This window comes from Pan paniscus, chromosome 10, assembly GCF_029289425.2.
Source record: "Pan paniscus chromosome 10, NHGRI_mPanPan1-v2.0_pri, whole genome shotgun sequence".
Taxonomy (NCBI): domain Eukaryota; kingdom Metazoa; phylum Chordata; class Mammalia; order Primates; family Hominidae; genus Pan; species Pan paniscus.
The window spans coordinates 44,830,409-44,853,325 of record NC_073259.2 but is presented as its reverse complement, the minus strand read 5'-3'; the positions used below and the strand labels follow the sequence as shown (position 1 = coordinate 44,853,325).

Below are 22,917 nucleotides of genomic sequence, written 5' to 3'. Positions count from 1 at the left end.
AATTGGAACCCCTGTTCCCCTTGCTTTTTGAGATCCGTCCCACTTAACTTGCAGGAGCCCTAGACGACTCCTTCACCCCCTAGAGCTCCTCTTCTAGAACTCTCTGCATGCATTGGGCAGAAAAGCAGAAGCACCAGACCCAGACCTTTGGACTCTTCCCTTGTTAGGCTGGTGTCTCCCTCCACCTACAGCGTGAGGCCCCAAAGCTCTCCTGAAACAGACCATCCTTCTTCCTCCCCATAGCAGAGTAGAAGCACACACACACACACCCCTTTTCTGCCAGAGGCAGGCCTTGCCTGGAATTAACTAAAACTTTGCCTCTGGCAGGGACTGACAGCACGGTAGGAGCCCTTTAGAGGAATGAGGGAAAGGGTCCTCCACTTTCCCCCCAGTCTATGCACCAAGTTAAGCAGCCACACACAATCCCCCAACCTCACTTTATTAGAAGAGGCAGCAGCAGCTGTAGCCCCAGGGCCTAGTCCGGATAGGGGGGAATGGGGACTGTACAGAATGCGTTTTAAATGCCAGGAAAGAATTCACTGGTTCCTCTAGTTCACAGGAAGGCTGCCAAGGCTGGAGCCTGAGCCTGAAAGTGGAGACGAGGGGACGAGAGGGTGGCGAGAGAAAGTTGTCGTTACGGAGAACCTGCACTACCCTGTTTTAATGTCTTCTCTTGCCTAAATGGGCTCCTCCTGTTTCTGTTATTTCCCTCGCAAGCTGCGGGGGCTTCCCTCCGGCTTTCTGGGCCTCTGAGTCCCGCTATTAAAACTGCTCCCCATCTCTGTACAAAAGAGAAAGCCACGACCTCTGCCCCTATGGGGTCCAGCGCGCACTTGGGTGCAGGTGATCCCTCCGGAAGTCGCTCTGCTCCTCTGGCCGGGTCTCCTCCTCTTCCCGGCCACTTATACCCTTGAGCACCAAGAGTTCGCCCATTTAGGCCGCCTCCGGGAACGGAAGGGTCCACCCCACCGCCAGGCTCTCAAAGGGTGGGGTGGCGCCTCGGGTGGGGAGGGCTGGAGGTGGGTGAGGACGGGAGAGAAGGGGCGAGCGGGGGCACGGGGCGGGGCCGGCTCAGTCGGGGTAGATGATGAAGCCGGAGAAGGTGCTGTACTTGTTGGTGTTGCCGCCGTGCACTTTCCCGCCGTCCAGCTTGATGAAGACCTCGTCGCCCACGTCCAGGTGCAGAATGACGCTGTTGCTGGCGTAGTCGTAGTTCTGGTCCGCGTCCTGAGCAATGGAGCTGGCCCGGACCTATCGAGGGAGAAGAACCTGCTCATGCTCTGTGTGGAGCTGGGGTGACGAGAGGGGTCGGGGCGGCTGGGCGTGCGAAGGCGGCCGGGCAGCCGCAGCAGGGGCTGGGGAGGAACAGGGAGGAGGGTAGGACATCACGGAGTTGCTCCAGCTCTGCCATTCACTAGCTGTGTGACGCGGAGCAAATTCCACGCCTTTTCTGGACCTCGAGTTGATTTATAAAGTGAGGGACAATAATAGAACCCACCTCATAGGGTGTTAAGATTAAGTGAATTACTACATGTGAAGTGTGTTCAGAAGAGTGGTTTGCTTTTTTTTTTTTTTTTTTTTTTGAGATGGAGTTTCGTTCTTTTTGCCCAGGCTAGAGTGCAATGGCACGATCTCGGCTTACTGCAACCTCCCGGGTTCAAGCGATTCTCCTGCCTCAGCCTCCCTAGTAGCTGGGATTACAGACGCCCACTACCACGCCCAGCTAATTTTTTCTATTTTTAGTAGGGACGGGGTTTCACTGTGTTGGCCAGGCTGGTCTCGAACTCCTGATCTCAGGTGATCCACCCACCTCAGCCTCTCAAAGTGCTGGGATTACAGGCGTGAGCCACCGCGCCTGGCTCAGTGGTTTCCATTCTTAAATTATTTTTAATGCATTTTCAAATTACTATTCTCATTTTAAAAATAAAATTTGTCGGCCAGGCGTGGTGGCTCATACCTGTAATCCCAGCACTTTGGGAGGCCGAGGCCGGCAGATCATCTGAGATCGGGAGTTGGAGACCAGCCTGACTAACATGGAGAAACCCCGTCTCTACTAAAAATACAAAATTAGCTGGGCATGGTGGTACATGTCTGTAATCCCAGCTACTCGGGAGGCCGAGGTCGGAGAATCGCTTGAACCCAGGAGGCAGAGGTTGCCGTGAGCCGAGATAGCGCCATTGCACTCCAGCCTCGGCAACAAGAGCGAAACTGTCTCAAAAAATAAATAAAATAAAATAAAAATTTGCCTATAGGATAATTTCTAAAATTCTGAACCGGCTGGGACCTCCTGTCAGTCCTCATGGAGGGTTGGCTTCCCCAGTGGTGGGGCATAGGTGTGCCTGTGCGTGTGCATAGGGTGCGGGCCATGATAAGGTGCACCGTTGCGCTCTCGCCTGTGGGCGCGGATTTCCCGACCAAGCACCCACTGGTGCCCAGGCGTGGGGGGTCGTCTTCTGCCAGAACAGGGAGCACTTCCTCCCCTCCGGGCTCATGGCGGTCGCTTCGGGCCTTCAGCCCCCCTCTTCTAGAGAGTCCCACAGGGGCTGGTTATTAACTCATTAATTATTCATCATTATTCTAATCACTATTTACCGTCCCCAGGGCCGCAGCGCCCGCGCCGAAGAATACAGAGTGGGAGCTGCGCAGTCCCCTCCCCCTCTGAAACCCGCACGAATTAGTTACACACTGGCCCCCTCCACCTCCTCCCAGATACCCTGCATGGACCAAGCACACCTACTCGATGTCATATACAGATAGACACCGCTCTACTCTCACATCACACTCCGCACTCACACACACTCCCTGACACACATACATATTCTTTCACTCCATGAGGACGCACACTCACTCCCTTTCCCCGGGTTCCTGGGGCAGCCCGGCTGGGATGAGATCCCAAAGCAGGTCTGGGGGCAGGTAGATGCTGCCGCGGTACCAGGCTCCTGCAGGCCTGAAGCTCCTGGGTCGCCACCACCCCCTTCATGCGGGACATCCAGAGGTCACCACTCAGCCCCAACCTCCCTCTGCAGCCTGTGCAGCTCTGGCACCTTCTCCCACCTACCCCACACCTGTGGCCTCTAGTTCCCACTATGTGTGAAATTTTGGTGCTAGAGCTTAGTCCTTGGGGCTATTCCCCGAAAACAGAGGCAACAGTGACTCCGACTGCCCACAAGGGCAGGAAACTGTGGAACCTGGATACTGAGAGATTGCTAGGGAGGGTGTGGGGCCTACAAGACCAGGCCAGGGTCCAAGGCTATTCTACCTGTCCCTTGTCTCTTTCCTCCCCCAAATCCATTCATTCCAGCCCCCTGGCTGGCCCTTGAGCTGCCAAGCCACAGACTCTGCTGAAGGCAAGGCCGTTCTAGGCCCCCAGCCCTGGGGTGAGCAACAGAACAGCTGATCGGCAGGTGAAGTGAGCAAGTGAATGTTTTCTTCCTTTTATACCTTTTCCTCAAACATCCAACCCGAATGCCCTCAACATGAGAACAGCTGCTGACTTCCTATTGCCTGAGACATGGATTCCATTCTAATTCGAAGGAGCCTAGACTCCAGTTAGCTGGTCCAATGCAAGGCTGAGAGACCCAAAGGCCAGGGGGGCTGCCGCAGAAGAAAGGATAGCCCGAGACAGGACGAGAAAAGAAGCGAGTTGGCAGGGCGAGACACCAAAGACATCTGGTGTTGCCCATAGTTGCAATGTGAGGTCGCAGCTGCAGAGACACTCAGGTTTGAGTCCTGAGTTCTAATTCTAACACCATTCCTACACTCCGTGAGGCCCTAGGCAGAAGGTTTTCCTTCTCTGGCCCCCAATTTCCTCTGTGGGTAAATGAAGTCATCTATCGTTCTTGGCAGCCTCGCGTTCCTGGATTCAGTGACGCTGTTTCGGGGAATAATCTCAGGTTGTGGGATGAGTGCAGGGAGATCTAGAGAGCGACCAGTCTGAGCTGGGTTGGGGGGAGGGGCATCTCACCTGTCCGTTCTTCATGAGGTCGGCCCACATGCTGGTGCCGTCGCCGCCGCGCATGAGCACGTGGTAAGCGAAGAAATAGACGCCTGGCATGGGGCAAGTAAACTTGCCGCTGGCTGCCTCGTAGGCGTTGCCCACGTTGGTCACCACGTCGTCGAAGCGCAGCACCTCGTAACCCTCGTGGGGCCGCCGCAGGCCCGCGTAGAAAGCAATGCGAGGCACGTAGCCGGCAGCGGGCGCCACCCCGCCCGGACCTGGACCGGGAGGGCCCGGGGGGCCTGGCCTGCCGGGTTCTCCTGGGGGCCCTCTTGGACCTGGTGGTCCAGGGGGCCCCCGCAGGCCTGCTTTCCCGCGCCGGCCCACCTCTCCCTTGGCGCCTGGCGGGAAGGGGGGCACGGAAGCAGGCGCGCCGTCGGGACCAGGGCCACGGGGCCCATGCGGGTCGCACACCATGCGGCAGCGACCCAGCATCTCGTAGTGCGCTGGCCCGCGGGAGCTGTGCACCAGCAGCGGGATGGCCACCAGCAGCAGCAGCACCATGGCCACTCCGACGGCCGCGCCCGCCACCCTCTTGCGGCGGCTCAGCCGCGACGCGGCCAGGGCCAGCAAATCTTCCTCACTCTTGGGCGCAATGACTGCCGGGGCCGGGGCTCTCCGCGGGCCAGGAGGCGGTGACCCGCCTTGGGCCTGGGTCTGCACTCCCCCGACGGCTGCCCCCCGCTCCCCTTACCCTGCCTCTGCGGGCTCCAGCCGCGGCGGTGCCGCTCCCCAAGCCGTCCGTCAAGGGGAGGCCCCTCGTGGGTTACGTCAGGGGCAGCTCCCGACGGTCCAGAGCCAGTGGTCCTCTAGTACCCTCCCGTTCAGTCCTAACGATCCTGGGCACCTGAGATCCGCGGCTTCTCGGACGGCTGGTTTCTTAGGGATCTGAAATGCCTGCTCTCCAGACCGCTGCTCTCTCAGGGATGGTGCGGTGCCTGGGTCCCAGACTGCCCAGATAGACCACTCCCTGATGGAGAGGGGACTGCTCCCCGCGCTCCGGACGTCCCGGGCTCTGAGCTGCGGGTGCTGCTCACCGGGCGCGATCTCCTAGTAGGTTTTGCGCTCTGCCTCTTGGCAAGCACCGACTCACCTTGCTACCGCTGCCGCGGCCCCAGTCCCTGCTAGAGCCCTGGCCCGCGCCTCTCTCCTGCGGGCGCGGTCCCTCTCCGCCTCCCTAACCTTCCTCCCCTCCCTCCCGGGCGCGGGTGGTATGAGGCGCCGCGCGGCGGGAGCCGCTATAAGCGGCCAGAGGCGGAGCGACCCCTGGTGCCCAGAGTGGGAAGTGCGGGGGCGGGGCAGGCGGCGGCCCCCACCCACGTCCTCCCCGCCTCCCCTCCACTCCCCCACTGCCCCTAGGTTCCTTCCCGGCTCTGAGCGGGTTCTTCAGGGTTTCGCGGCCCCCGCTGTATCTTTACTTTCACCCTTTACCCGGAGTTTGGCATTCTCAGAGGCCAGAGGAAACCCAAAACAGCGATGGGATAAAGAGGGGTCAAGATACAAACACGCAGAGAAGACAGGGGTAGATTCCCGAGCTAAAATGAGGGGGAGGGACCTCACAAACAAACAGAAAACAAAATAAGAAGGGCTAGAAAAGATAGAAATTCACCACCCCACGCACCTCAGCGCCCGTGACCGAATAACATGGTAAAGGATTCAACTGATACTAGTTGGCCTGAACTGGAAAAGGCAAATCTCTAGCCAACCCTACCCCCACCCCTCAGTATTGGGGCGCGGAGCGGAGTGTGTGTGTGTGTGTGTGTGTGTGGTGTGTGTGTGTGTGTGTGTGTGTGTGTGTAGAGAGAGAGAGAGAGAAAATAAGAGAACAGATCAGCCCGGGGGAGCAAGCAAGAAACCGACAAGAAAGCAGAGAAGGAGCGACAGAAATCAAAGAGAAGGAAAGCTAGATAGAGATGCAGAGACAGAGACAAAGCTTCGAAAAGAGACGGACTGACAGCCCCAGAGGGGGAGAGGGAGAGACAGAGACAGAGGAAGAGAGACAGAGCCGGGACAGGTTGACAGATCGAGAGAGAAATGTAAATGGCACGCTGCAGAGAGACACCCAGGTCCGTGTTTGGACTCCAATGTGACATATCAACTGTGGGGAAGACGCGGGGGCAGGGCGGCTCTGCCAGCAGTGCTAGGCTCTGGGCCTGTGCATTGTGACAGTGTGCTCCAAAGTGTGGAGGTGGCCATGGGATCCTGGCCCTGTGTGTCCCTGGGTGAGTGCAATTGTGGATTGTGTGTTGTCTTTGTGTATGTATATGTGAGGGCTGTTTGAAGGGAGGTATTTGTATTTGTCTTCCTCCTAGTCCCTCAATTTGGAGCCCACAAATGCCATTTTTCCTACCTTGGGACTGAGAATGAAGGACTCTACTGGACACAGAGGAAGTCAGAAGACAGCTGTCTTCTCATTTGCCTGCCCAGCTCAGCCCAATGCCACCCTTGCCCTGGTCCCAGACTTATCCAGTCCCAGGAGTCTCTGCCCCTTCCTCCTTCTTCAAGAGTTTGTTGTTAGATGAAACTCAGAGAAGTTGGATCCCACATAATGGGTATTTGGGGTGGGGGTTGAAGTTGGCCATGCAAATTAATGTAAGTAAAATGCAGATTACGTGCTAGGCACCCTCCTGTAAGAGGGGACTGTATCTGTCTTTCAGAGCGGCCAAGACATTGCTAGACACAGGCATTGCTAGATCAGAGTCCAGAGAAAAAGCTACTGGCTGCATCCTCTCTTAGGGCCTGGGCCTTCTGGGGAAAATGTCTTGCTCACAGGGACCCCAGAGGCTAGGAAAACAGGTTCTAGGACTGGTAAAAAGTGGGGGCATTTGGAGACCCTGGAGGTGAGCAGCTGCAAAGGCCTCTTAGAGACCAGGATAAGCCAGGACTATCATGTATGGGAGTACATTGTGTAAGATGGAGGGCACAGGGCACACCAGGGCATGATTATTGGATGGAGAGTGATTTCCTCCTCTCTTGTTTTCTGTACTCCTTCCTTGCACCCCCGACCCCCGCCTCATAATGATGCTGGGAGAGAGAGGTTCCTAAGGCTGGGCCTGTGTTGGGGGTTGGGGGAGGCCCCTACATGTCTGCAAGGAGTGGGAGAGAAAGGATTGGCAGTCTGTGGGGGAGGGGCCTCCTCCTCCAACCATAAATACAAATTTTATTCAAGGTCTTTGTCGCCATTTGTCTTCCTCGGGGGGCTGAGGGCCGTGTCAGCCCTCTGCATGTCTAATTCCGGATCTGCTCCCCCAGGCTGGATGATGGATGGATCAGAGAGCAGGCCCAGGCTCACACCAGCCTCCCCTGCCTGATCCTCAGGCCCCATCCACCCTAGGTCCTGACTCCTCTCCCTCCCTTTTCCCTCCCTCCACTCACCAGAGACCCCCTCTGCCCAGCCACGCTCCTCACTCCACTCATTCTACTCACCAAGGTCCCCTTTTTAAGTCCCTCACCTCAGCCCCTTTCAGGTCCCAGTCCTCTTCTCTCTAGAGCTTCCCCTCTCCTCCCATCCCCAGCCCAGGCTGTGAGATGTGGTGACCAGCAGGGCTGCAGGCAGCAGCGGATCTGTGTGGTGGGGGGAGCCGGCTTGGCTCACGGGGAGCTGAGGGGCCAGCTCCATGAATTTATTCATGTTCTGTTGCTCTTTTCCCACACTCTGGAATGAAGCTGCCAGCTCACCAGGTCCTTATTGCTTCCCCTGCAGCTGCCACATTCTGCCAAGAAGGGACCTGGGTGGGGCCAAGGCCAGCCTGTGCACCTTGGGCCAGAAGCCAAGTGTCTGGGCTCGAGGCAATGCTGGGGCCCAGGCCAGGGTCTGGGACAATTTTCCCAGAACTCCTCTGGCAGCCAAACTGGGAAGCCCCAGGGAGGTGGTATGGTTGGGAATGGGAAGTAGGTAGAGAAGGGTGTGCTGCAGGACAAAGAAGGGGCAGTGGAAGTGGGGGGCAGAGTTGGCAGGGGGAGGGGAGAGGAGAGGAAGCCTTTAACAGTTTCCTAGGCTCCCCCATTTAAAGGTTAATGCAGCCTTCAGACAGACCAGTCTGTCCTCGACTCTGCATTAGCCTTGACCCTAACCCCTATTTATATACTCGACTCCTCTTCAATCCTGAAATGAATTTTAACTCCATAAACTGACCCTAAATGGAATGCCTCCCTCACCTGTCCTGGAACCCAGGGGGATCCCCAGAATCCCCCCCAGGGCTATAGCTAGGTGTGTGTCAGAGTTCTGAGGACCAGACTTTGGATTAGCGTGTGATTAGCATATGATTTGCATGTGATATGTGCCTTCTACTCTGCGGAAGTTTTCATGTTAAAATTTTATGAAGTCTAGTGGAAAGGTCCTGGCTCCTTGAAAGTTCTCTCTTTTTGTTCCTTCTCTCACACTTACTGTCACTGACCCAGACCCCCTCAAGGGAAGAAAGGGGGTGAAGAGGTGAGCAATAGAGGGCCCTTGGGAGGGAAGGTTCCAGCAGCATGATATGCCTGCATCACTTGAACATGCCTCAGTTTCCTCATCAGTAAGAGAAGAGAAACCTCCTCGCTGCCTGACATTTTATCAAGATCTAAGGAAACACTTTTTTTTTTTCCTTGCACTCTCTCCTTCCTCCCCTTCAGGGCCCGTCACAGTGTGGTTCTCCCTACTCATTCCCACACTCTGGCTTTCAACTCCCACATTGAAGATCACATGGATCTGGAAGCAGCCTGGGTTGCCTGGTAGCAGTCCTCTAGTATGAAGACAAGGGAATCCACGTGAGAGGACAGGGGACGGCATGGAAAGGGAAACAACATTATTGAGTCCTTATTGTATTTTAGGGCTTTAACATGCAACTTCTCGTTGCATCCTCACAGCACCCTTTAGAGTTAGATCTATTGTCCCCATTTTAAAGATTAAAAAACTGGGGCCCAGAAAGGGGAAATGGCTTGTCCATTATCACCCTGTAAGGGATAGTCCTGGAATTAGAGTTATGACCTCCTGGCTTCCTTCTCAGTTCCCTAGAGGAGACAAATGGCACCCAAGGCAGTGGAAGAGTGAGAGAGGCAGGCCAGGAGTGGGCAGTGAGATTTGAATGGCTTCCGGGAGACTTTTGTATGTGAGGCCAAAAGGGTTGGGTCTTGGCTCCGTGTATCCCCCAACCCCCACCCTGACACTGTTAAGCATGATGCCCAACAGGTGCTCAACTGTTGGCTAAAGGATGGCCAAAGTTAGTTTCAGAGAACAACTGTCCAGATGGAGGAAGAGAGGGCAGAGAAAAAGGAAGGCAAAGGAAAACGAAGCGAGTCAAGGAAAATTTGCTTAAGGGACAAAAGGGAAGCCTGAAGCGGGCTGTTCTCCGACTGCAGCTGGGAAAACCGTCCCAGCCCAAGAACCTGCTCATGGTTTGCCTCCTTGCAGAGACTACCCTCCTGCCTCTGCCATCAGGGCCAGGCCCAGGGCTCCCACTCATCAGCCAGTGCCTCTGGCACCAAAACTCAGTGCAACCTTAAGTTCAAAGTATCGCACCAGGGTCCACAGGGCTGAAGACAAGCTCCTGGCTTCTCAGAGAGTGGGTAAAGACTGCTTCCAAGGTGTCTGCCAGGCCAGAGCTGTTGCTGACTTACTTCGGCAGCCCTCCACCCCTGGCCAGGTGCTGCTCCTAGCCTTTGACTCCTCCACCTCCCTTTGTGCCCCCCTCTGCCTCCACCGCTTGCCAGCTCCAGCCTCCAGTTAATGAAATGTGGGGATCGGCTGCACAGAGAGCTGTCAGACCCCTCATTTCTCCTCTGGGATATTGACTCCGGGTCTGGGAGACCCACAGGTGAAAGGAGGCCGGTGGGATCCGGGAAGTTGAGGTAGGGGCGCATACTGATGAGAGCCCCGAGACCAGGAGGTAGTGCTAAGCTCCAAGTCTCGAGGGCTTGGCTAAGCGAGGAAGGCCCTAGGATGCTCTTTCTGCTTGGGGTCCCCAGCTTTTCTCTGACGAGCAGGACACTTAACGAGCCCCAACCCACCGCACCCGGACCTGGACCCCGAACTAGCACCCCAGGCGGGCTGGACTTCAGTGAGCGCCGCGCGCAGCGCCTCGGAGCCGGAGACCGCTGCCCGGTGCTTCCTCCCATCTTCTTCCATCCCTTCCCTCTTGCTCCCCCTCCCTCCTGCACTCCCTCCCCGGCGGCCGCGGCCTTTATTAGGGATTCCGCGGCTGTCGGTCCCGCCATCCATCCTGTCCGCCGGCAATTAGGCGGCCAGACAAAGAGCAGCTTCGGATGGATGAGGGTCCCGGCGGATCGGAAATGTGAAGGGTCAGCTCTGCCGCCCGCGGCGCACCCCGCTCCCCCTTCCGCATAATCACCGGCCGCCCGTCACTCAGCCGGCCGCCCAGGGAGCTCCTGGGCCCGGCCCGGGAGAGGGCGGGGTGCGGCTGCAGCCTAGGCGCCCAGGACAGGGCGAGGGCGGACCTGCGGCAGGAGCGCCTCCTGCGGGGCAGTGGAGGACTGTGGCCTGAGGCATTGGCCGAAGGGTGGGGGATTATGGCCCCGGGCACTCCCCGAAGGGAAACTGGGGCTAGCGGCTTGGGGCCTCCCAGTGGGGAAGAGGGAACAAAAGCTGCGGAGACCGGAGGCCCGGGGTCCAGGGCGCCCCCTGCTGGGAAGCTGGGAACCAAGCCTTAGAGGTCCGGCAGGTACAGATGGAACCAGGCCCAGGGCGACCCCTCCTAGGGAAACCAAGGGTTTCTAGCCTGGCGCGCCTCCTGCCGGCTTTGAATGACACTGCGCTTCTATGCCCGCTCCGTTCAGTGAAATCCAACCAATCCGCATCCGCTCAAAAAAGGCTCCAAGTCCTGGCGAACCCGAGGGGAGCCGAGAGGGAGTTCAAGGAGTCCAGGTTTTACTGCAGATTCTTTGGCGCTAGCTCCCAGCTGACAAATCAACATCTCAATCTGACAATTAGTGGTCAAGATGGGGGGTGAGGGGCTCTTACAGCCCCGGCCGCTTAGCCCTCCCGGCGGGAGGCAGAGGGGTGGGCGGTGCTGGCAGTGATGAACGACTCCAGGGGGGCCCGTGGCCCCGAGCGCGCATTCATTACTCGACTGACAGGCGGGTGGCGGGCCGGGCGGGCTGCGAGTGGACGTGCCGGGAAAGAGGCCAGTAGCAGGAGGGGACTAAGGCAAGCGTTTAACAGTCCCACTGCTCCATCTGCTCCCGGTCCTTCGCCTTGACCCTGGGACTTGACTTCCTTGAGCTCGGCCTCCCAGTTGTTGGAGCTGGCCCTGGCTGGGAAGCAAGGGCGGGGACCTAAGCCCTCTTCTGGGGTTAGGTGATTTAAGGTCTGAGATGTCAAGGAAGGGTATTAGGCAGGTCTCAAGACTAGGCGCTTCGGCCTGACCTCTGAGAAATTGTGCGTGACTGTGCACTCAGAGATGGTGTGTATGACAGGGATTGATGAATGTGGATCGCACGTGGGGGGTCAGTGACTGTGTGTGTCAGTACCAGGTATGTGTCAGTATGATTTTGTCAGTGGAGGTGTGAGATTCCCGTCTGAGGATGAGCCACCACCCCTCCCTGTGTGTCCGTCTCCCCACTACCCCCCAGCTGGCTGTCAGCTCTGTCTCCAGTTATGGAGGAAATGGCAGTGCGCACGGTGACAGCTGAGGTGTGCTGCTGGGGTGGGGGGTGGGGGTGGTGCTAGATGTTAACTGTGAGAGTGCTGGTCAGGACAGCTGCTCCCTTCCAGCACCTTCACCACTAAATCCCTACCCCAAGGGTTTTGAAAGTAGTGGATTTTTTTTTTTTTTTTTTTTTTTTTTTTTTGCCAAAGTTTGGACACCTAGTTGCTGTGCCCTGGGGAACAAAGTGATTACTGCCAGAGTTGTCTAGCCCATACCCCTACACATGCACATACACAAGGTCTCCAAATGTGAGATGTGATCTCCAACCCATGTGGCCTACCTAGGCTGGTGGTGGCCAGAGAGGAGTTGGTAGATGTTGAGCAGATGCCTGTGTGATGCTCAGGAAGAGAGAGGCTGACCTTCAGACCTCCAAGGCAGCCTATCTCTTTGGAGCCTGTACTAGCAGTCTCGGAGACCCTAACCTTTTGGGTCTCAAGTCCAAGTTAATTACTAGTTTATGCCTTGGGAGGATAATGCTAACTGCACTCTAATTCCTCTCCATAATAACTCTCTTCAGTTTGGCTTGGTCTCCACTCTCAATCCTCATTCTCAAAAACACCAAGAAGTTGAACCTGGCCTCCTCCCAGCCCTGAACCTCCTGGGTTTACAGAGCAGAGAGCTGGGCTGACTCTGGATCTCTGGCCCCCTGTTTTGTTCAGCAAGACCCCTTCCCTTTGTCTTGTTGTTCCTTGGGGCTAGGGTATCTCCTGGAGCTTCTGTATATTTATCTCTGTAAACGTCTTCTTTTTTTTTTCGGGGTCTCACTCTGTCTCCCAGGCTGGAGTGCAGTGGCTCGATCTTGGCTCACTGCAATCTCCGTCTCCTGGATTCAAGAGATTCTTCTGCCTCAGCCTCCTGAACACCTGGGACTACAGACTCCACCCGGCTTTTTTTTTTTTTTTTTTTTTTTTTTTTAATTTTTAGTAGAGACAGGGTTTACCGTGTTGACCAGGCTGGTCTTGAACTCCTGATGTCAGGTGATCCACCCACCTCAGCATCCCAAAGTACTGGGATTACAGGTGTGAGTCACGGCGCCCAGGCTTTGTACCCTCCTTTGTGTCTGCATATTTCCACATTTAGGAATCTTCCAAATTTGTCTTCCTACATTTTGGGGGGCTCTCTCTTTGTTCCTCTTGGGGCTCTTCTCTCTAAGAATACACCAGCCCAGCAGAATACCCCACGGACACTGGAGTAGGAGAAGGAGGAGGGCTTTCTTCCTGCCCCCATCCAGAGGTGATTGCTAACCCAAGGATGGTCACACCGTGTCAGGGCTCGGGCACGCGCGGGTCACTTCACATTCTGGGCACAGACGCCTGGTCGATGCCCTGCTGTCCCTCCCTCCTCCCAACCTCCCTCCGCCTGGCCCCCGCCCCCTCCGCCCGCCTGGAAAAGGCAAATTTGACATTTTTAAATCCCGAGCCTTAGAGGGATCGATGCGGCCCGGGGGCCCCGCCCGGGGTCGATATTCCTGATTGGGAAGCGGCCGCTTCGCGGAGCCCGCGTGTAAATCACCTGGGCTGGGGGAGGGGGCGTGGGGAGCCTACCACGTCCCAGGCTCGCGAAGCCAGGAGGGGTCGGGACCCGGGCGGTACCGGAGGGCGACGGAATGAGAACGACAGGCCTTAGAGAACCAGAGAGAAGCCTGCCCAGGGCCTCCCCCTCCCCCGCTCAGCCCTGCCAATTCCCCCGGCAGGCTCCAGTCTCGCTTCAGCGGCCGCCACCCTTCGTTGCCCCTGGAGCCGCCGGGGAGGCCAGTGTCGGAGACAGCCATGCGGCGGCTCCTCTCTGGCCGCTCCCGCGGGGCCGGGGCTTCGGCGGCTGCTGTCACGGAGCCGACAGGCCGGGCCGGCCGGGAAGGGGCGGGTGGCGGGGGGGAGAGGCGGCGGGGTGAGGCTGGCTCAGCGCTGGCACTCAGTGGGCGCGCAACGTATGTTTGCCGAATTGAAAGGCTGGGACACCGAGCGGCGCAGGGCAGAGGGTCGGAGGGCACAGGCGGGGTAGGAGATGGCCGAGACCGGGTGAGGGCAGAAGCCTCACTCACGGGGGAAGAAGGCACTCGAGGTCGCTCTGAGGACCGCTGGGCTGGGATAGACCACCCATCCCCCGCCGGGGAGACCCGGGTAGTAAAGAACAAGACAGAATGGGACAGGCAGGAAAGTTTGGACCCCACCTACAAGCGCCTCCACCACCCCAGCCTCCGATCCTTGTCACGCTCTGCTGGGGAAACCGAGGCAGCCGATGCTGAGAATAGCCAAAAAGTTAAAAGCGGGGTCAGCGACGAAGCTGGGGCAGCAACCAGAATTCCTGCGTGGGTTTTTTGGATTCCTCCGCCCACGCGGGGCCAGTTTGCGGGTAAATGCACCACCGTGCCCCGCACCACAGCTCAGACCCTTTCCTCTCGCTGCAGTTTGTCAGATCCCCCCACCTCCCACTCTGCACCAGTTTATAGAACAACAATTTGGGGAAAACAATCCGGGCGGAGTGACGGCCCCGTAATTGTGACAAAGTGAGTGCGGGCGGCTGGAGAGAGCGCTAGGCCGGGAGCGCTGCAGGGCGAGGCGGAGGCAGGGGCGCCTCCCCCCGCCCTGCCGCCCCCTCGTTCTTATTCCGGTCACCTCCCATCCCTCTCCTTGACTCTTCAATTCCTCTTCTCCCGGCCCCTCGCGCCTTCCTTCGCTTGTTCCTCCAACGCTCTTCCCTTTCCTCCCGGTAACAGCTCTTCTCCCGCTCCCCCGACCCCGTCGCCCCTCCCCCGGTGCGCTTTTTCCTCGCTCACTTCTCCCCTCTCCTCTGCCCTCCACTCGTTTCTTCAGCTTTTCCTCGCGCTTACATTGCCCTTGGGCCTCTGGCTCTCCCCGCACAATCCGCTTCTCTCCCTCCCCACTCCTCCCTTCCTGAGATCGAACCCTGAGCCCCTTCCCGACCCCCACTCTCTGGGCCGCCAGCGCAGCCCCGCATTTCTGGGTTCCTCGGGCAGTAAACCTGGGGGCGCGCTGCGGCCCCGGGTGCCCCGGCGGCCAGCCCCTTCCCTCTCCCTTGTATGGCTGCCGCCCCCGCCCCACCACCTGAGCCGGGAGATAGTTTGTTTGTCCAGCGGCGGCCGCCGCCGCCCGCGCTGTTTGCAAAGCTTAGCGCGCCGTCGCGCAGTGCCGGCCCAATTAAGTCTCATTCATTATTCAGCGCTCCTGTCCGCCCCCGCCCCCAGCAGTCTGAGGCGTCGCTTTGGGGCCCCTCCCAGCCTAGGCCCCTCAGTGAGCCCTAAGAGGTCATATAGAGAGCAGCATTTCCTCTCCAGGCCGAGATGAGGGCTGAGGGCGTTTGGAGGGAAGCGCTCTGCCTACTGCCGGAAGGTGACACCCGCGAGGCCGACCGTCCCCCGAAGCCCCCGCAAGTCCAGACTGGGGGACCTCGGAGATCCACGAGATTTCCAGAGAAGGAAATTGAGGCCCAAGAAGCTGCATGACTTAGCCAAGTTCACGGAGTAGAACCCGGGATTGGAGCCCGGGACATTGAAATGAAGGCGTCTTGCATTGCAGCTCCGTTGCAGCGCAGAGGCGCAGGAAGGCAGACTACCACGAGCCTCGGGCTGCGGCCTCGCCCTCCTGGTCGAGCCTCCTGCCCTCCAACCCTCTGCTCCCGTTTCTCCCTCTGGTTCATAGCCCGCGGGACAGAGCAGCCCTGGATTGGGAGGCTCCTCAGGTCTCAGGCTCAGGTGCAGAAGCAGAGCCCCTAACTGGAAGGCTCGGAGGTGGGCCGGTGAGGCAAGCAAGCCCTGTGGGGGGTTGAGGACTGCTTGGGTTGGATGTCCCTCACTGCAGCCTGTCCGTGGATGTCTCTGCCTTAAGGGAATTGGAGGTGGAACCATGCAGTCTTGAAGGTCAACGGAGCGTGAAGAGAGGAGCGGGCAGCTTGAGGTGAGGGAGGAGTCACCTTTCAATTTGTAGGGGTGGGAAGAGGTAATCAAGGACGTATTCTTGCATTTACAGGAGTTTATCCTTTTTTTTTAGCACTACAGATAGGAGCGTCCCTTGCTCCTGCCAGGCAGCCCCTCCATAGGGGCAGTCCTGTGTTGCTGTGCCTCGGTACCCGCACAAGGTGTCCGGGGACCGCCCGGACCCGCCCTTCCATCGGCGGCAGCGCCACCTGGCGGCCATGGTGCGGTGGTGTGGGAGGTGCTGGGCCCGGGCTGGGCACTGAGCCCACCGGAGCTGCAGGCGTCTGCAGAGCCTTGCACCGAGTTTCCCCGCGAGGGCGGGCGGGAGGAGTCCCAGGCGGGAATGTGATCCCCAGGGGGCCGGGGAGGGCCCTGGGGAGGAGCCTGGCCTGGGGAAGCCGGACTTCCGTGACACAACAGACACAAAAGACAAAGTCCATTTGGATGGAAGTGGGAGCAGGGCGAGACGGGCCATTTTCACTCTGTGGTCAAAGGAAATGACTGGTCTGACTCGGTCTGGGAGCGGGGCACCCAGGTACGGCCACTTAATTTGGGAGTAGCGGGTGCTGGCTGGTGGTCGCTCCAGATAGAGGGAACACTGGCAGGCACGCTTGGCGTCCAGTTTGATATTGTGAGGATTCGTCCAGCTGCTGTGGAGTGGCTTTCCAAGCCGGCCTCCGAAAGAGGTGGTTGAATTGTGGGGTGCCAAGGTCTAGGTCAAACGAAGTTTTCCAGGATATTTTAATAAAGGGAATTCAGGACCCCTTTCAAGTTTGACCTGTGGGAAAATCTCATGGCCTGGAGAGTTAGGAAGGCAGGAGAGTGGCTAAAGCCTGGGCCAGGTGTGGGAGGGCAGCCACAGTTGGAGTTAAGTCAGGGGTAAGGCAGAGGCTTTCAAAATGTGTGGGAACTTTGGAAAAGCATCCAATGCAGCCCTGCCCCTCCACACATCCCCCCATGAGTCATATGGGGTCATTGGTCTCAGGGGAAGTCTGAAATTTAAACAGCTTTCTCCTCTAAATCTGGAGTCACTGTGGTTGTAAAGAATGGGACTGAGGTGCTAGGACAAGGGATATGAGATAAATAGCACTGGGGACTCAGGCAGATCTGTACTCGACTTTTATTGGAAAGAGAAATGGTTGCTGTGTTGGAGCCTGGACATCATCTTATGACTCTACTTTTTCCCATCTCTTAGGGTCTAAGGATAACTCTGGGGCCATGACAGCCATGAGTCTCACAGAGGACCCCGAGACTTCTGTGCTGCGAGTAACCGGACTTGTTCTGAGACCTTTGCCCTAGAGGATGGCCAAGGGGCTCCTGGTGACCTATGCCCTCTGGGCTGTGGGGGGCCCTGCTGGGCTCCACCACCTGTACCTGGGAAGGGACAGCCACGCCCTGCTCTGGATGCTGACCCTGGGGGGAGGTGGGCTGGGCTGGCTCTGGGAGTTCTGGAAGCTCCCAAGCTTTGTAGCTCAGGCCAACAGAGCCCAGGGACAGAGGCAGAGCCCCAGAGGGGTGACACCCCCTCTGAGTCCCATTCGCTTTGCTGCCCAGGTGATAGTTGGCATCTATTTTGGCCTTGTGGCACTGATTAGCCTTTCTTCCATGGTCAACTTCTATATTGTGGCCCTCCCACTGGCAGTTGGCTTAGGGGTCTTGCTGGTGGCTGCTGTTGGCAACCAGACCTCAGACTTTAAGAACACTCTGGGGGCAGCATTTCTCACTTCACCTATCTTCTATGGCCGCCCCATAGCCATACTGCCCATTAGCGTGGCCGCCAGCATTACAGCTCAGAGGCATCGCCGCTACAAAGCTTTGGTGGCATCAGAGCCGCTCAGTGTGCGGCTCTACCGTCTGGGCTTGGCTTACCTTGCTTTCACAGGCCCACTGGCATACAGTGCCCTCTGCAACACAGCTGCCACCCTCAGCTATGTGGCAGAAACCTTTGGCTCCTTCTTGAATTGGTTCAGCTTCTTCCCCCTTCTTGGCCGCCTCATGGAATTTGTCCTCTTTCTGCCTTACCGGATCTGGAGGCTACTGATGGGGGAGACTGGCTTCAACAGCAGCTGCTTCCAGGAGTGGGCGAAGCTCTATGAGTTTGTTCACAGTTTTCAGGATGAGAAGCGTCAGCTGGCTTACCGGGTAAGGCTTTCTTCCCTCAGTCCTGTCCGGTGGCTCTGGTGGCCCTCATGTGGAAGTACTGTACTTACGTCTGTTGGCCAGGTGCTGGAAGGATATTCTGGCTTCTTTGGATATCTGTGTACAATGGGCAAAGGTTACAGATGCTGTGAGTAGGAAAAATATATGTGTATATTATTTACTTTTTATTGAGGTACAACATATATAAATTGCACTAATTTTATGTATACCTGACTCAGATCAAGGGATGGAACATTTCCAGCACTAAGAAGGTTCTTTTATTCCCCTTCTCAGCCTATACTCCCACCTTCAGAGGTCATTTCTATTCAGACTTTCGTCACCATACATTAGTTTTGCTCATTCTTCTTCTTTTTTTTTTTTTTTTTTTTTGAGATGGAGTCTCACTGTGTAGCCCAGGCTGGAGTGCAGTGGCACGATCTCAGCTCACTGCAACCTCTGCCTCCTGGGTTGAAGCGATTCTCCTGCCTCAGCCTCCCGAGTAGCTGGGACTACAGAAGTGTGCCACCACGCCCGGCTAATTTTTGTATTTTTCATAGAGACAGGGTTTCGCCATGTTGGCCAGGCTGGTTTCCAACTCCTGACCTCAGGTGATCCACCCACCTTTGCCTCCCAAAGTGCTGGGATTACAGGCGTGAGCCACCGTGCCCAGCCAGGTTTGCTCATTCTTGAGCTCCAAATAAGTGGAACCATCCCGTATGTGTTCTTTTGTATTTGGCATCTTTCATCTTTCATTCAACATCATGTTTATGAGATGTATTCCTCTTGATTCTTCTTTTTTTTTTTTTTTTGAGATGGAGTTTCACTCTTGTTGCCTAGGCTGGAGTGCAATGGCGCGATCTCAGCTCACTGCAACCTCTGCCTCCCGGGTTCAAGTGATTCTCCTGCCTCAGCCTCCCGAGTAGCTGGGATTACAGGCATGCGTCACCACGCCAAATTAATTTTGTATTTTTAGTAGAGACGGGGTTTCTCCATGTTGGTCAGGCTGGTCTCGAACTCCCGACCTCAGGTGCTCCGCCCGCCTCGGCCTCCCAAAGTGCTAGGATTACAAGCAGGAGCCACCACGCCTGACCATTATTCCTCCTGTTACTTGCAATTGTAAATTGTTTGTTTTCACTGTTGTGTAGTATCCCATTGTATGATTATACCACAGTTAATTTATTCACTCTATTGTTAATGAACATTTGGGTTGTTTATGGTTTGGGGCTATTATAAATAAAGCTGCTTTGAGCTTTCTTGTACATGTCTTTGGTGGACATATATACATTTATGTCTTTTGTGGGGAAGAGATCTTGCCAGGGATATGAAGTTCCAGGTTGGAAAATGGGCAGTTGTGGTTAATGGCTCTTGCCATGAGATCTAGAGCTTGTCTTTGTTTCAAAAGGCTGGAATTCTTTTTTCTAAAATAGTTTTTTTCTTTTATTATTACTCTATAAGGCTGGAATTCTAACCTGAGCTGCTGGACCTTTCCCACGGGCAAGTAGAAGCCAATTCTAGAGATATGATAGCCTGATTTAGCAAAGGTGCAAGGAGAGGCCCAGGTACCCTGACAACTTGGGGGATTCTAATTTGTCATCTTCTGTTTCCATAAGGTTTTGGGCCTCTCAGAAGGGGCAACAAATGAAGAAATACATCGGAGTTACCGGGAGCTAGTGAAGGTCTGGCACCCAGACCACAACCTGGACCAGACAGAGGAGGCACAGAGGCACTTCCTGGAGATCCAGGCTGCGTATGAAGTCCTGAGTCAACCCAGGAAGCCCTGGGGATCCCGGAGGTGAAAAGAAACTTCCCCCTGAGGACTGACTCTTCCTAGCAGAGCTGGGCAACTTGTCCCAAATCTAGCTTTGCCCACGAATGGCATCCCAACAGAGTTAAAGAAACTGCTTGCAGGGGCCGGGCGTGGTGGCTCATGCCTGTAATCCCAGCACTTTGGGAGGCCGAGGCGGGCAGATCATGAGGTCAGGAGTTCGAGACCAGCAGCCTGGCCAATACAGTGAAACTTCGTCTCTACTAAAAATACAAAAAATTAGCCAGGAGTGGTGGCAGGCACCTGTAGTCCCAGCTACTTGGGAGGCTGAGGCAGGAGAATCACCTGAACCTGAGAGGCGGAGGTTGCAGTGAGCCGAGATCACGCCACTGCACTCCAGCCTGGGCAACAAGAGTGAAACTCCGTCTCAAAAAAAAAAAAAAAAGAAAAGAAAAACTGCTTGCAGGGGACATGAGAAAACAATGGGGTGAGAAAAGGTTGTGGTAGAAGGATGTGTTTATATTCTGAATTTCTGAATTCTTGGCTATTGCATTCTTGACAATTTTTCTTAAAACCAGAGAGTGAAAGGCATATTATAAAACAATCAAATATCTTTTAGAGTATGGACAACTATTATATATCAATAAAAAATTAATTAGAAAAAATATATCTTTTAGAGAACACACCACCTTATCCCACCCATGATATATTGATGTGTGATGGAGAAAGATTATTTAACTATTTTTTTAAATGTGTAAAGCAGCAGGGCATAGTGGCTTACGCCTGTAATCCCAACACTTTGGGAAGCTGAGGTGGGAGGATCACCTGAGGTCAGGAGTTCAAGACCAGCCTGGCCAACCAACATGGTGAATCCCCATCTCTACTAAAAATACAAAACTTAGCCAGCCATGGTGGCACATGCCTGTAGCCCCAGCTAGTCGGGAGGCTGAGGCAGGAAAATCACTTGAGCCTGGGAGGTGGAGGTTGCAGTCAGCTGAGATTGAGCCACTGCACTGTACTCCAGCCTGGGCGGCAGAGCTAGATTCTGTCTCAAAAATTAAATAAATAAATAAGTAAGTAAGTAAATAAATAAATAAATAAATAAATGTATAAAGCACTATGTTAGGAGATTGAAGCAAAAATATGAAGGTTCTAGTATTCACAAGCTGTCCTGTGATGAGAGAGATTTGATCTTTTCTGTAGATGGGGTGAGACTAGGATTAAATTTCAAAATTTGAGAAAAATATTTTCATTCCATTTATGGGAGAACTTTCTAGCAGCTACACTTTCTCCAAAAGGGAACAAGCTACTGTGGAGTGGGGGGTAGTTCTTCCTCCTCTGCTTAGAGGAGAATTTTTGGAGAGCTCTCAGACTTTACATAGGTGGTTGGACTGGCTGACTTCTCAGGTCTTCCCAGTATTTGAGGTCTGATTCTGGGCTACATACCCTACTCCTAGAAGCATACAATCTGATGGGAGATAATGACACAGGTACACAGATATCAAAGCCCTTGTTCAGTGTTTTGAACTAAATGTCATAAGAGCTGTAAATAGTGTATTGGCACATTGGAGGAGGGACAGATAACATTGTTTTATGGGGACTCAGAAAGATTCATGATTTTATATGTCATATGTCCCTTTGGGGACTTTGGGGAACCCTAGGGAACCAGCGGCTAGAGCATCTCAAGGGGGCCTTATTCAATTCTAGGTAACTAGCCAGGTGTGAAAGAAAGGGCCCAGGCTGTCTCACTTTGCAGAGGAAGATTGGAGACCAGGAACATGATTTTAAATTATGTGCCTTTACTGCAGCTTTCTTGCTCTCTTTGTGTGTGTGCATTCTTTCCATTTTTTTCTTCTTTCTGGATGTTAAATCTGAGTAATATATATCATTTTTAAAGTGGAATTATGACCGGGCATGGTGCCTCTTGCCTATAATCCTAGCACTTTGGCAAGCCAAGGCAGGAAGATTGCTTGAGCCCAGGAGTTCAAGACCAGCCTGGGCAACATGGCAAAACTCCATCTCTACAAAAAGTACAAAAATGAGCCAGGTGTTTTGGGGTGCGCCTGTAGTCCCAGCTAAGGAGGCTGAGATTGGGAGGATCACTTGAACCCAAAAGGTGGAGGCTGCAGTGAGCTGAGATCGTACCACTACACTCCAGCCTGAGTGACACAGTGACAGCCTGTCTCAAAAATATAAAAATAAATAAATAAATAAAGTGGAATTATGTTGACGACTATTCTCTCTATTCTCTCTCTCTCTCTCTCTTTTTTTTTTTTTTTTTTTGGAGATGGTGTCTTGCTCTGTCACCCAGGCTGGATCTTGGGGTTCAAGCAATTCTCCTGCCTTAGCCTCTCGAGTAGCTGGGATTACAGGCACCTGCCACCACGCCCGGCTAATTTTTGTATTTTTAGCAGAGATGGGGTTTCACCATGTTGGCCAGGATGGTCTCGATCTCTTGACCTCATGATCTGCCTGCCTTGGCCTCCCAAAGTGCTGGAATTACAGGCATGAGCCACCACACCTGGCCACTGTTCTCAAATTGTATTATGGAGTTTTTTTTTTTTTTTTTTTTACAAAATATGGATATATTTTAATTTACTCAAATGGGAACTACTGATAAGCAGTTCTTATTTTTCCAGCATAAGCAAGCCTATAATAAATATCTTTGAATATATGTACTGATGCTTTTTGTTTTTTGTTGAAGCTATATCCCAATAAGTGATAAGTAGGGTCGAAGAGAGAACATGTTTTTTACAATTTTGATTGATATCATATTGGGCCACGCATGGTGGCTCAGGCCTGGCATCCCAGCACTTTGGGAGGTTGAGGTGGGAGGATAGCTTGAGCTCAGGAGTTCAAGACCAGCTTGAGCAACCTAGTGAGACCTCATCTCTACTAAAAAAACAAAACAAACAAACACAAAATTAGCTAGGTGTGGTGGCATGTGCCAGTAGTCCCAGCTAGTTGGGAGGCTGAGGTGGAAAGATTTCTTGATCCTGGGAGGTTGAGGCTACAGTGAGCTGTGATGGTATCACTGCACTCCATCCTGGGCAACACAGCAAGACCCTGCCTCAAACAAATGTATTTGGTTGATATTGTATCAGATTTCTTCTGAAAAACGTTTTAACGGTTTAGACTTTCACCAAGTGCAAGAAACTGGCATTTTCTTTGTAACTGGCCTGGAATGTTACCACTCTTTTAAACTTTTGTCAAGATGATCATGAGAAATAGTATCTAATTACTTTAATTTGCATTTCCCTGACTCCTAATGAAGTTCAGCATCTCTTCAAATCTTTATTGGGCATTTGGATTTTCTCTTCAGTGAATTGCTTCATCATATTCTCTATTTATTGTAAAGTTGTGTTCCTATTTGTCGCTTTCAAATCTAGTTTGGTGGAATCCTTGCATGTTAGAAACCTTAACCCTCGTAATATGT

The 22,917-nt window shown here is 54.5% G+C and overlaps 2 protein-coding genes across 5 annotated transcripts; one reads left to right on the top strand and one right to left on the bottom strand.

The window, feature by feature from the left end:
* Nucleotides 1-423: 423 nt before the first annotated feature.
* On the bottom strand, nucleotides 424-5,212 carry C1QL4 (complement C1q like 4). Of its 2 annotated transcripts, XM_063593530.1 has the most exons (3): nucleotides 3,965-5,163; nucleotides 1,112-1,251; nucleotides 443-909 (listed from the first exon to the last, which is right to left on the bottom strand). In XM_063593530.1, exons 1-3 carry the CDS (start codon nucleotides 4,499-4,501, stop codon nucleotides 903-905), a joined length of 684 nt encoding a protein of 227 aa, XP_063449600.1. In that variant the 5' UTR covers nucleotides 4,502-5,163; the 3' UTR covers nucleotides 443-902. The 2 variants fall into 2 exon arrangements, with proteins under 2 accessions (XP_003825881.4, XP_063449600.1); XM_003825833.6 differs by having other exon boundaries at nucleotides 424-1,251; nucleotides 3,965-5,212.
* Nucleotides 5,213-14,893: 9,681 nt separating this feature from the next.
* DNAJC22 (DnaJ heat shock protein family (Hsp40) member C22) lies at nucleotides 14,894-21,758 on the top strand. 3 transcript variants are annotated; one of them, XM_003825835.6, is made up of 3 exons: nucleotides 14,894-15,557; nucleotides 16,773-17,719; nucleotides 19,327-21,758. In XM_003825835.6, exons 2-3 carry the CDS (start codon nucleotides 16,880-16,882, stop codon nucleotides 19,510-19,512), a joined length of 1,026 nt encoding a protein of 341 aa, XP_003825883.1. In that variant the 5' UTR covers nucleotides 14,894-15,557; nucleotides 16,773-16,879; the 3' UTR covers nucleotides 19,513-21,758. The 3 variants fall into 3 exon arrangements, with proteins under 3 accessions (XP_003825883.1, XP_054951661.1, XP_063449599.1); XM_055095686.2 differs by lacking the exon at nucleotides 14,894-15,557 and adding an exon at nucleotides 15,651-16,112; XM_063593529.1 differs by lacking the exons at nucleotides 14,894-15,557; nucleotides 19,327-21,758 and adding exons at nucleotides 15,652-16,112; nucleotides 19,172-19,209.
* Nucleotides 21,759-22,917: the final 1,159 nt, after the last annotated feature.